At 55.7% G+C, this 12,860-nt stretch overlaps 1 protein-coding gene across 1 annotated transcript in view; it reads right to left on the minus strand.

Moving 5' to 3' along the window:
- Positions 1–10,633: 10,633 nt before the first annotated feature.
- The window catches only part of dac (dachshund family transcription factor), a 139,652-nt gene continuing 137,425 nt past the window's right edge, over positions 10,634–12,860 (minus strand). Inside the window, exon 10 of the mRNA XM_017900441.1 lies at positions 10,634–12,194. Within this exon, the coding sequence (XP_017755930.1) occupies positions 12,142–12,194 (53 nt within the window). The 3' untranslated portion in view covers positions 10,634–12,141. The remainder of the gene's footprint in view (positions 12,195–12,860) is intronic.

Consider the following 12,860-nt stretch of genomic DNA (forward strand, 5'->3'; position numbering starts at 1 on the left):
TCTTCCGACGCCGTTGCTCTCGCGAGCTTTCCTCTGCAGCCGAAGCAACTCTGGTCGCCACGGATATCGGCACGACGGATCGAACACGCACGCACCGCGTGGACGCCGCGAGTTTTCGGGGCTCGCCCGCGGAGATTTCCTAAAACGAGCAGCGGCGCGCGGACAGCTCGCTCTGCCCTTAATACCAACTATTTCGCGCGGGCCCCGAAATTTATGCAGCCGTCGGAATATGGCTTCGCCACTACGAAATATACGGTATAATAATTCTCGATATCAGGTGCCTTTAATCACCTTAAATCCACAGTCCAGACACACCCCGTGTTCGCTTAACTTCAGGGTTATCTTAATCTGTCGACAGCTGCCCAGCGCCTCCTCGATCGTTCTTCCTCTTCTTCTTCTTCTTCTTCTTCTTCTTCTTCTTCTTCTTCTTCTTCTTCTTCTCCGTCATCCTCGGATTCCATCCGCTTTTACTCTTCTCCCGTTTCTCCTCTCTATTTCCTCTCATCGCCCATTTACGGTACATCGCGGCATCCTAGCGAATGGTGGAAAAGCGAAAAGGAAAAGCTTGTGGAACGGAGAGAGGACGAATCGTTGGGGGTTCGATTGGCGAGACACACGGTGTCGTCGTAAGGCTGTCGTTTCGCCTGGAAACGACGCCACTCCCTGCTTCCTCGGGTGCTCGCCTCTCCCCGTTTCTCTCTGTCCAACGTATACACACGCTCTCTCGTCTACACACCGCGAAGGTTGTAAATTTTTCCGTGTCCACGGGTTACGACCGGCTCGCCGGGTCTTCGATGCCAAGCAGACACAGCGAAGGCGCTAACGACGCCAGTGGGAAAGATGCGAGATAAAAGTCTTTCTCGTCAGGTAACTAGCTGGCAGTGGAGCGTCGAGGTCGCCTCTATCCGCCAAACATTCCAATTGCCACGACGACCTCCGATTTAGCCCAACGATCCCCGGTGCTCGCGAGCAACCTCGAGAGGATCGCACCGCGGCGCATAGTGTCGGGGTGTACACGGTGTACGTATCGATGATCGATCGACGCGCTTCCCGTCGTTGCCGTGGATCGTTGATCGTTCGCGGTGGCGACGGCGATCTTTCGCGGCTCGAAGAAATCGGCCTTGAAATCGAGCTGCTCAAAGGAGGAGACCTAATTGTCGGTCATACAGTACACGCATTACGCCGCCTAAGTATGCACTTAAGATACGCAGTGGCGGACGTTGAATGTATCGCGTACCTTATTACGCGACGGTGGATCCTTTCCGCGGGTAGATGCAGAGGAAACGATAGTGATTCCAGCTTGTTAGCTCCTCCTTTAATTGCCTTCGGGTTTTCATCGTTCGTGCGTATACACGCCGCGATATATCGTCTTGACGCGCGTGTAGACTAGCCGATGTTGCCGACGTATCGCTCGTCATCGGGCTAGTATCGCGAAGGGGACGATTTTTCATCGAGTCGTTTCCCTTCTTTCGTCTCCTCCCGATGTCGCTTTCTCTTTCTTCTTCTCTTTCTCCTTCTTTTTCCCTCCGTTTTCCTTCCCCTCGTCGTTTCGTCTCGGAAGCACGTTAGATCTCGATGGAAATCGATAGGTTCGCGTTTCCGTGTACTTGTGTACACGTTCCGAACGACGGGCGACGCGCACGGAACTCGCCTCCTCGTCTACGTACGAGTACTCGTGCATGCATATATATATATATATGTACATATATATATATATATATATACAGGCGTATATTTATACGTATATACGGGTGTTTGTCGAGCGAAGCGTTTCCAAATGGAAACGAACGACGTTGGATAAACTACGAGTCACGCGGCCGGCCGTGGAGTTTTCTCGAGCCGTTCCTGACCCGCAGCACGCCATACACGCCGGGTGCATTATTTTCCAATATTACGCGAACTATACGGAGGGACAGGGGCGGGTAAGAGAGGAGAGGGCGAGGGGCGCGAGCGTGCGAGCGAGAGAGCGAGAGAGCGAGAGAGCGGGAGATAGACTGGCGAGGGGGTGTGGGGCAGGGTTGAGAGAAAGGGAGAAAGATACTCCATCGGATCACGCACGGTTGAATTTCCGAGTCGGGGGAAAATGGGTCCGGGGAGGTGGAGTCTAAACGGACCCGAGGGACACGTCGTCTCGGGCTTCGAAATTCCCTAATCGATCGTGCACTCCCGACTCGAATCGAGATTGAAAGGTTCGCGTGCATTGCCCCAGAAATAAAGAAGCAATTTAAAAGGTTTGTCCGCGACCGACGGATAATCTTTTAATTCGCTTCGAGGAACTACTGGCCGAGAGAGCCGGGGCCGTGTTCGTGCCGATGAATTCTTCGTGGCCGGCGAGATGGAAAGTAATTTTCGCGTTAGTTCGAACCGAAATCCGGTCCTGGCCCGAATCCCGCTCATCCTCCTCCTCCTCCTCCTCCTTCTCCTTCACCGCCCCTCCCATCCGATGACCTTTTTTATTCACCGTCCAGAGAGGAAAAAATAAGGGTTGAAAGAGACGTAATCGAAGAGAGAGAAAGAGAGAGAGAGAGAGAGAGTGAGAACGGGAAACGATAAAACGCGATCGTCGATGGGAAATTGCGTTTATATACGGCGCGAGTACGCGCGCGTGTACATGCGCGGCGCGATAAGTTGGACCCGGTGTCGGCGATTCTCGTTAAAGTTTCATCGCGCTCGCGAGGCCGCGCGAATCCGTCCGATAGAAGCGCGAGTAATATTCGTTGCGTGTGGCGCACGGCGCTGGAGAACCGGAGGCGTCGAAGCAGAGGGAAAAGTAGTAAAATCGCAGGAGCGAGGGCGCGATGGAAAACAACGATTCAGCCCAAATAACAATCGGGCTGGAAAAGCGGGCGGTTGGAAAAACGCGTTTATATTTCACCGGCTGCGAGAGTGAATTCCCTTTGTGACTGTAGGATGACAATTTCACGGCATTTAGCCGCGACAGGGCTCGTGTACGCGCGAAACAATGCCGTGCTCGCGAACCAACGGGTTACCGCTCGTTTTTCTCTCTCTCCTTTTTCCCGCACCCGCACCTGCCCGCCCCCTCCCCCCTCGCCCGTGCCCCTGTCGCTTCCCGTCTCTCTTCGCCTCTCTCTTCCCGGCTAGCTCCGTCTCGCGAGCCACCCCGTGCGCGCAGCACCCTCACCGCCACACTCGCTCGCCCACCCTCTACCCGTGAATTTCACTCGTGCGTCTCTATACGCGATAGTCCGCATTCTCATCGCCTCGTAGCTCGCGCCGTTTTTTAATCGGAAACAAAAGCGTTATTGCGGAAATTAAATGACACATCGCGCGCCCCGCCAAGAAGGGGCTTGAATTGTCGGCTTAAAAATGTAGCTGCGGGAAACAGCGGCACCGACAGGAGAACGTAATTTTTACCGGTTACGCGTCACGCCGCCACGCTAGATCGTTTGACGCGCTTTGGATCGATGCGATCTATACCGACGCGCTCTACCCGCCGTTTCCCGACACCCTTTCTCGCCCCTCGCGCGTCTCTTTCGACCCCCCTCCGCGCTTTTACCTCTTTTCCCGCAAATATTCCCTACCTGCCCCGTCCATCTGCGATTTCTCTCCGATTCCCGGAGAAAATCCCGAGGACATCCCGAGCGCGCTTTTACCTCTTTTCCCGCAAATATTCCCTACCTGCCCCGTCCATCTGCGATTTCTCTCCGATTCCCGGAGAAAATCCCGAGGACATCCCGAGGACATCCCGAGGACATCCCGAGGACCTGACCTACCCTGGCCGGCCCGTCGTTGCTCGCTCTCGGGATTTTAATTGCGCATGCAAATCTCGGCGGATGGTCGAGAGCGACGTGGCCTTAGGACGACGTAGAAAATCCGGACGGCAGGGCCAATTCTATTGTCCGATCTAGGATCCACTTAGGCGAAGTAATTGATAGATCCCTCGATGGCGGAGGAGGGATCGAGGAATGACAGGTTACGGGCCAGGATACGGGCCGTTCGCACGACCCTACTTCGCTGCCGTGTTATTAGTTAATTCTTACAATTACTCGTCGTCCCTGTGGTTATTCCATTACCGTATAACTCTCGTAGATCACCTGGACTTTTTCCCCCCCTGGCTCGGCGGCCATCCGTTCGGAGGACCGACCGACCGACCGACCGACCGACCGATCAGGCGGCCGGCAAACGACATCCTCCATCCACTCGGTTCCATCCTTCCGTCTCTCTTACACCCACCCTCGTTTCCCTCTCCCTCCTTCTCCCTCTCGCGATTTGTCCCACGAAGTTCACCTCGGTGTGGCCCGCCGATCTTTGCTCACGAGGTCGGTCGAGGAACGCGAGTCCCAGGCCGCGAACCCGTGCTGGACGGCGAGGATCGCGGCACGCGCGCGTTACGTCCGGTATAGCCAAGTTTCGCGAGAAAAAGAGAGAGAGGGAGAGAGAGAGACTCGTACTCGCACGGAGGCGCGCTCGCGATCCTCGCGACGGCTTTGCTCTTTGAAAGCGGTTAACGAAGACGGGAAAGAAGGCCTCGCGAATAGTTAATTAGACGCAACTGCCAGCGGCGCGGTAATAAATGTAACATTAATGAGTCGTAGTAACCTTGATGCTTCGGCGAAAGAAGCCAGCGTGATTTCCAGTTTTATTGAAAAACAGGAAAAGATCAAGCGCACCGAGCCGTGTCGCAATTGCGGCCGCGCAGCCCGCGGCTATATGTACCTGTCTATTATTATTTCAACGCTTTTTTGAATATTCCTCGCTAAATGGAATTAATTCCTGAAGGAGAAAAAAAAGGAGAAAAAAAAAAGAGAAAAATAATTAAGTACAGAGAGAAACGTAACCGGGTGCGCACGTAAATGTACCGTGGCGATCTAATCTAGCCCACAAAGTCAGTGCCGGATCGTGAGACTCGTCTGACGTCTTAATTGTAGTGTAATGCTCGTTGCGTTAATGGTGTGAATGAACTGTGTTTTCAATTACGGAGAGATCAAAGGAAGCAACGAACTGCCTTCCATCGTCTTCCTTCGATCTTTCGTCGCTCTCCGCGCCATGTTCGCCTTCCGATCGATTTTTCCAACCGTTTCGTCGGATACCTCTATCTTCTCATCTCCAGCCATTTTTCCCATTCCTTGCCTCTCCTCTCTCTCTCTCTCTCTCTCTCTCTTTCTCTCTGTCCGTCGAAAATCTCGACGAGACGGCCGGCCGTGCTCGCGCGGATTTCCCAAAAAGATAAACCGATGCGGCGCGCGCGATCGTGGAAAAGAGCCTAAGCAGCGCCTAACGATTATAGTTTCCTCGTTTACCAATAACGCGTGCACTCTCACGGATAAGGGCGTCCGGTACGGTGCCCCATCCTCCCCCCGTCGCGCCACCCCTCGCGCCGGCCCTGTTTCCCTTTTACCCGCGATCGAGAACTTAAACGCCAGCCGACTATTCGCCGAGGTGTCGATCCTTTTTTCCAGTCGTGGCGCCCCGAAGACCTTGACAAGGCGCGCGCACTTTCTTGTGCTTCTTCTTCTACTTCCTCGGCTCGTGTTTCCAGAGAGTTACACGCAAGAATGCCGCGCGATCGGCAGCGAGGTAGGCCGGCGTTACATCTCGCTTCGTAACGATCGCCGGATGTGGTCAGCCAATGTTTAATCGGTACAGACGGAAAAATCTCTTCCGTGAGAAACCGACTACTCCCTCTGGTTCCTCCGCTCGCTCGCTTATACGATATACCGCTATCTTCCATCTTCCGTTCCACGGAAGATCCACTCGACTCGGTGTACCTACCGCGCACCTACCAACCGAACCATCGAGTTTTTCCACCGAAAGGACCACCGCGCAGCGAGGAGAAAGTCGAGTTTCCAACTGTTGCACCCATCCATCCAGGCACCCAACGGTCCCCGGCAAGCTGCTGCGCCTCCTTTATTCGCTCACCGTCTTCTTCCCCCTCCGGTCATCCTCCTCGCGCGCTCCTCTTTTTTCCACCCCTCCGTACTACTCGGATTACCGACGATAAGTATCGGCGCGCACTGCCGTCCGCCGAAATTACGCTCGCCGCAGCTCCCGGCCAAGCGTTTTGATATTCCGCGGCGATAACGCGCATCGAGCCCGGCCGAGTCGAGTCGTCGTCGTAGTCGCTTCGTTATTAAATTTTCCCTCACGGAACCGCGAGGACCGGCTATCCGGGCCTACCGCGCTTCCGTTCATCCAAGGAGAAATTCATTCGTCCCAACGAAATCTCCACCCTCGGCCGGAACGAATCTTCCGAGTTCCGCGCGTGGCCTCTTCGCTCGTCGCCGCCGGCTGCGTCCAGTGCGAAAGACTCTCGCGAGTCGGAAGACTCGGGGAACGATCGTTTCGCGATCTATACGAGTATCAACCCCCTGTGTGCTAACCGAGACGGCGCAGAGGAGAGGAAGAACAACTGCCGGTTGTTGGCAGTGCTAGCCAACGAAAGGGTAAAGTTGCAAAGTTTCGCGAGCAGGACTAGGCTTATAGCGAGATAGAGAGAGAGAGAGAGAGAGAAGAGACAGAGAGTAGGGTGGAAGGAGGGTGCTGGAGGCAGGGGTGAGGAAGCTTCTTCGCGTTGTACGTTTCATTAGGCAGACGAAGGGACGTTGTTCGCTCGGTGTCGGATGCATTGATTTTCGTTTACCCACTCTCCTTCGACGGCAGCTTCCCACTTTCAGCGGCCTCCTTTCGCTCCCGCCACCCACCCCCGAGGGATGTTTCGTTATTTAAACAGATTAGCGATACGGTGGCCCCCGCGGGGAGCGTCTTACGTGTTTCCAATGCGTAGAACGTCGAGGAAATTAATGCTCGTCGTGCAGCAGGCTAGCAGCACGCGTCACCTAATCGCGTTCTCCCCGGCCTTTGCGAGTATCGGCCGGATTCTCTCGAACGGATCCCGATTAAAGCGGCCGTTTCGAAAAGCGAAAAGGGGCACCGATCTCGGAATTCTTTGGCCAAGGTCTTCGACCAATTGGCCGCGCTCCCGGAGTCGAAAACGGTGGTGGTACGGGGAAACTCGTGGGACGACGGACCAGAGAGAGAGAGAGAGAGAGAGAGAGAGGAGATGGTTTTTGGCGAACGACGAGTCGACTGGACTCCTGGAACCGATTCTCTAATACAAATTCATGAACGCGGGGCCAGCCGTTTACCCTCCATTAGAGGGAAGCGCAATCAAAACGGAGAGCCGTGGACCCGATAGACGACGTCGGGATCCGAGCAGCTGTAAATCAAACTACGAAATTCCTCGTGTCTGGTCCTCGCGGTGTCTGCGGACCACGACGGGGCGCCCTGGAAAGTGTTGAGCTTCGCCTCTCTCCTCCGTGTTCGCCGACTCTCCATGCGCAAGGGTGTAATTATGCGTCCGGGGCCCCCGAACCGACCGCGGGCCTCCACCTTCCTCCTTTTCCTCCTCCTCCCCCCGACCGATCGCCCCATTCTCCAAAATCTCTCCCCGTTTCCTCCCTCGCCGGTTTCTGCTCCTCTTCCGTCCACCTCTCTACCCGCCGCGCGTATCGAGTCCGAACCGTGACCGAAATAGGGAAAAACGAAGCATTCCCTTCCGCTCGTTTGCACTCGGATCGTCGGATAACGAGCCGCGCACGGTAAACGACCTCTTCTCTCCTCTTCTCCGCTTACGCCGACCTGTCCGCCGTTATTACCGCGGTTTTTCTCGCGCCGTTCCGTCACCATCCGCCGATTCCTTCGTTTCCCTGCACGCGTACTCGCGCACTCGCGCGCGCTAGCTGCGCCGATTTTGCAACGGCAGCGGCGCCTTTCTCTCGGCGAGCTCGCGGAATTTTTTGTCCGCGTTCTAGAGTCCACGCTCGGAGAATTCGGTCGTTAAATCGCGTGGAATTCGCGCGAGCTAAAGCCGCGACGGCGGCCGCTGGAACGCGCCGCTCGAAAGAAACTCGAGAGCGACCGGCCGTATGCTAATCGCCCTCGCGAATTTTTCCAAGCCGCGTTTCTTCGCCGCGACGTCTCCACTCGCTATCGCGAGTGAGCGAGAACAGCCCCGTTTAATCACCGGACCGGGTCGGTGCGAAACCGAACTTAGCGCGAGTGAAGCTGCGACCAAAGGGGGGTCCTGTCGAGTGTTTGGCGAAGATCGCGACGGAATCGGTGACGACGCGCGGATTTTTCGAGGAGAAAAGAGAGGCAGACTTTTCTTGGCTAATTTCGAGCGAGGTCGTTTGTCGGCGGGCAGAGAGGATGGAAGGACGCAACGCGGATCGTAAAGAGAGCGGCATGAACGGCGGTCGTTGCGATTCTAATTAGAAGGAATTTGGTCGTTCCGGGGCCGAATTAAGCTAATCGGCCGCGACGAACGAGGGTCTCGTCTCGGCTGGGAACGCGCGTGCGGCGAGACGCGGAAACGGAGATCGAGCGAAGAGGAAGCGGCCGTCCGACGAACCGTCGTCGTCGGGGCAAAGGAACGGAGAAAAGCGTTGGTGGAAGGGAGGACCGGGGTGAGAGGCGAACGACCCTCGCAGCGGAGGAAAAAGTCGAGAGCATGAAATTAGTCGTACTCGCGGCACCGAGTATCCCAAGTGCCTCGAGGGCTCGGCTTTCTCTCTCTGCCGTTTTATTCGATAATTATGCAAATGCCGGAATGATTGTCGGGCAATATGTCCTCGGAATAAAAGTCGAGTCGGAGCAATTCGGTTATCTTTATGATTCCGAAACGCGAGGCGGAGCGAGGGATGAAAAGCCGGAGGGGGATGACAGGAAAAAGACGGGGCACCCGAAACGCGGAGACCTCGTCTTCCGGAGCGACGCCCAGAGGAGCGAGAGAGGAGGCTCTTAATTTGCATGGAAACGCCAGCTTCCCGCTTTTCCTCCCCGCGCCACCCCTCCGGGCGACGTCTCCGCGTTAAAAATGTCGCGTCGTTGCCTCGATCGAGACGTTTTTGCGATCGAAGTGATCCGCGAGAGACGATTCGCTCGATCGGAGCGGCGTGGCCGAGTTTGCCGGCGTCGCGACGCTTACGTGACCGCAGGCTCGGCCTATTAAGACGTTCGCGCGGCGATTTAATTAAGCGGCTACGACTCGACCCTGGCGGACCGCGAAACCGTACGCGCCGGATCGTCGTTATTTATTATTAAAATATATTCCCTGTCGAAAGGGTGGAGCTCGGGCCGACCAATGGGCACCCGTCGCGTGCCTCGAGTCGTTAGGGTGCTCGGAAATTGATAAGAGTGCATCGTCGCACGCCGTCGCCGCTGCTCGCCGCGGCCTTTGATCCTTCGTGCTCCGACGCCGACGCTCGACGAATCTATCGCGCGGAATCCGGTAATCGCGACGCCGAGCGTCGTTCGAGCCTTGGCTCATAGTACCCCTTCTTCTTCTACGCCCTTCCCCCATTATTCCTCGCCGCGGAAAATACTACCTTTTTTTTTTATTTTTCACCCTTGCTTCCTGCGCTGCTGCCTCTTTTTCTTCCCTCTCTTCTCCCTCTGCTCTCTCGCTCTCCTCTCCGACCACGTCGCTAGGGGTACGAGGTCGAGGGACGCGCGACTGCGCTTGGGATAGGGTAACGGGCAAGAGGGGTAGACGCAGAAAAGACGGAAAGTACAATAACAACTATTTATTTATAGGTAATAATGCTGAATTACAATGAATACACTTTTTTGCCTCGATACTAGATTGTATAAGTCCGATCGCGAAATCGTCATCGCTCGTCGTCATCGTTACTCGGTAGTGTGGCGATACTGCTTTTCCCCACCCGACCCCCCGACCCACGAGTTTCTTTCCCCTGTACGCAACCCGCCCCGTTTACCCACCCCGTTTCCTGCCTATTTTCTTTCCTCCTTTTTCCCTCCTTCTCCTTCTCCTCCTCCTCCTCCTCCTCCTCCTGGATCGCGCGTTCACGCGAATTTACCCGACTCGCCGATCGAGAATCGCCGGTAAACCGTCTCTGCCCCCTTGTTTTTTTCCTCTTTTCGTTCCTCCTTCTCGCTCGCTTTCGTCCTCGTGCTCGCCCCCCGATTCGCCATTCCCGCGAATCGAATCGAATCGAATCGAATCGAACGGAATCGAGTCGAATCGGACGGAATGGAACGGAATCGGTTGGAATCGTATGGACGGTTCCGCGTCGCGCCGGCGATCCTCCATCGCGAGGATTTGACCCCGTTCGATTGGTAAGTGCGGCGATGGCAAATACAGATGAGCTATCGGTGGTTAAATTCTCGTTTCACTACGTGTAGCATCGTCTTAACGGGCTTTAGCCGGTACGTACGATCTAGACACTATGATTATGTGAACTTTACAACACAAGAACCTTACGGGCAAAAGACTTTGTACATGGATCTTAAATACGGGGATCGGCCTCGGGGAAATATTCGTCGCGGTTCGGCTCGGGCGCCCCCTACCTCCATGGCCGCGCCGCGTCCATCCTTCCACCGGAAATATTTCGCCGAGCTACGGCCGATCAACGCAAACGCGGGACACACGCAATATGCATTAGCCTTACTTGTCGACGGTAGTAACTAAGTTTATTTATATAAATAAGGTGTTACGATTTAAAACGCACGGGAGAATACTCCGATGTTTCTCCACTTTTATCTCTCTCTCTCTCTCTCTCTCTTTCTCTCCCGAGATCTTTCGAATAATTTACTTTGCGCGATACCGACGCGACGCCGCGCAAAGTTTATTTATATAAATAAGGTGTTACGATTTAAAACGCACGGGAGAATACTCCGATGTTTCTCCACTTTTATCTCTCTCTCTCTCTCTCTCTCTCTCTCTCTCGCTCTCGCTCTCGTACACGCATTCAGTGCTGCTCTCGTCTCCGATCTCGATCGAAGCGTATTTTCTATCGTTCTAACGCTAATCCAGCTTCGATAACGCGAATCCTCGCTACCCTCCTCTCTCTCTCTCTCTCTCTCTCTTCGCCAATGACGCACATTCACACAGCTTCCTCTCGCTCTATATGATACAGAATAATCGAGTCGCGGCTGGTCCGCGAAACTCCTCGAACTTCGACTCGTATATCACGGTGCCGCGCGTAATCCGTGCCCCCCGGCTGAGGACGAGTCGCGTTTTGCACGGTCCGTCGTCCGATGATAGGAAAAACGGAAAAGCGGCGCGACGGTTGGCCGGTCACCGCGGCCAAGCGAGCCCTCCTCGGCGAGGGTTACCTTCGGCGCGTCCGCTTCCTATTCCTCTTCGCCATCGCGCCCGTCGACGACCGGGCGCCATCGTGCTGCACCGCCGACGGGGAAATAATATTAATAATAACGATAATAATACTCGAAACCGAGACGGTGCGCCCGATCGTCCGTACAGCTTAACACGAGATTAGCTAATTGAAGTCGCTCGATAATTAGGAGATAGGTACCTCTAGGAACGCATGCACGCGCGCACGCACTCTCAAGCAGTCTTTAGAAATATTCTCTCGTCTCTTTCTCTCCCGGATTCGAAACGGTATCCGTGCCTCGTGCTTTCATCCTCCTCCTCCGCCATTTCCTCCTCCTCGTCACGCTCGCTCTCGCTCGCGTACGCGAAACGCGAGAGTCACGCGCGGTTTCCACTGTCCCTGTCGTAAATCGATATATCCTTGGACGCGGTGTACGCGAGCGTACGCTACGCGTTTCTGGCCAACGACTCTCGGCGAAAAGCACCGCGATCGCGACACGTGCCGGCTCTACTCGCGTAACTCGCGTCGCCGAGAAACGACCGAACGAATGCGCCTCGTGCCTCGTTGATATGTGTTTCCACTCCTCGCCGCTCGCGCGAGCTCCGGCCCCCGAGAGGGGGGCCACACCGAAAAAACGACGAGTCGTCTTCGTTTCTTCTCTTCCACGCGCGTGTCTCCGCTCCGTGTCACACGCTCCACTCCACTCCACTCGTCGCGCGCACTCTCTCCTCCGTGCGTCCTCGTCCGTTCGCGATCCGCGTAACCCCGAGTGGCCACTGTCTCGCGCGCCGTAATCGGGTCGTCACGCGCGAACAAGCTACGACCAAGAGTCCGAGAGTTTCCTCGCGTTTCGCTCGCTTCCATCCTCTTTCCACCTCTCCCCCCCTCTCTCTCTCTCTTTCTCTCACGCTCGCTCTCGCGTACTCTCTCCCTCTCTCTCTCTCTCTCTCTCCCCCGTTTCCCCGATCGATCGCGATCACTCGTTTTGTTGGCTGCTCGCTGCTACGCGCTCTGCTGCCCCTCTTCTGCCGTCCTCCAGCCTCTTCTAGGTTGCGCTCGTGAACAGAACGGAGTTCTTGTAGTAACCCGTTCGGGATTCTGAAACAGAAGCGGACGGTGAAGGGAGTTGGGTGTCGTCGCGGTCGTCGCGCTGCCGCGTCTCGCGCCGGGTACCTACGACCACGCCAGGACGCTTGCTGAGGCGAGGGCGGATAACGCGAGAGATTCCGCTGCCGTTCGTGGACCACAGGCGATCGGCCGATTCGCGAATAAGAGAGAAGACCGAGCGAATGATTCGATGATCGTTCGGCTGGAAGCGGCGCCGCTCACTAATTATCCTTGCCTCTCGAGACGCGGGTGAACGCGCGGGGGACGAGGCGCGGACATCCGGCAGGAGGAAGAAACCAAGAGAGAGAGAGAGAGAGAGAGAGAGAGAGCGAGGCATGGGTCCTATCGGGCGCGTTCGTAAATACGAGACCGGTCGACTCATCGGCCCTTAGGGCGCCTTTGTGATCGAGCCGCCACTCGACTTTTTATCGAACTGTCGCTTATGATTGAAAATCACCACGCGCTTTAATAGTCCACCGGACTCCATTTACTCGAGTTTCTTCGGCCGTGTCCGGCCCAACGGTTCCCGAGCTACACACCGTCCTCGCGGTTCTTACCCTCGGCGACTCGCAAATTGCGCGCGCGGACCTGTCCCACGGCTCGACCTCGCGAGATATTCCCGAAACCGTTAATTTCGGAAAAAAAGGGGGGGGGGGG

This window comes from Eufriesea mexicana, unplaced genomic scaffold (assembly GCF_001483705.2).
Source record: "Eufriesea mexicana isolate 0111107269 unplaced genomic scaffold, ASM148370v2 scaffold474474835, whole genome shotgun sequence".
Lineage (NCBI taxonomy): Eukaryota > Metazoa > Arthropoda > Insecta > Hymenoptera > Apidae > Eufriesea > Eufriesea mexicana.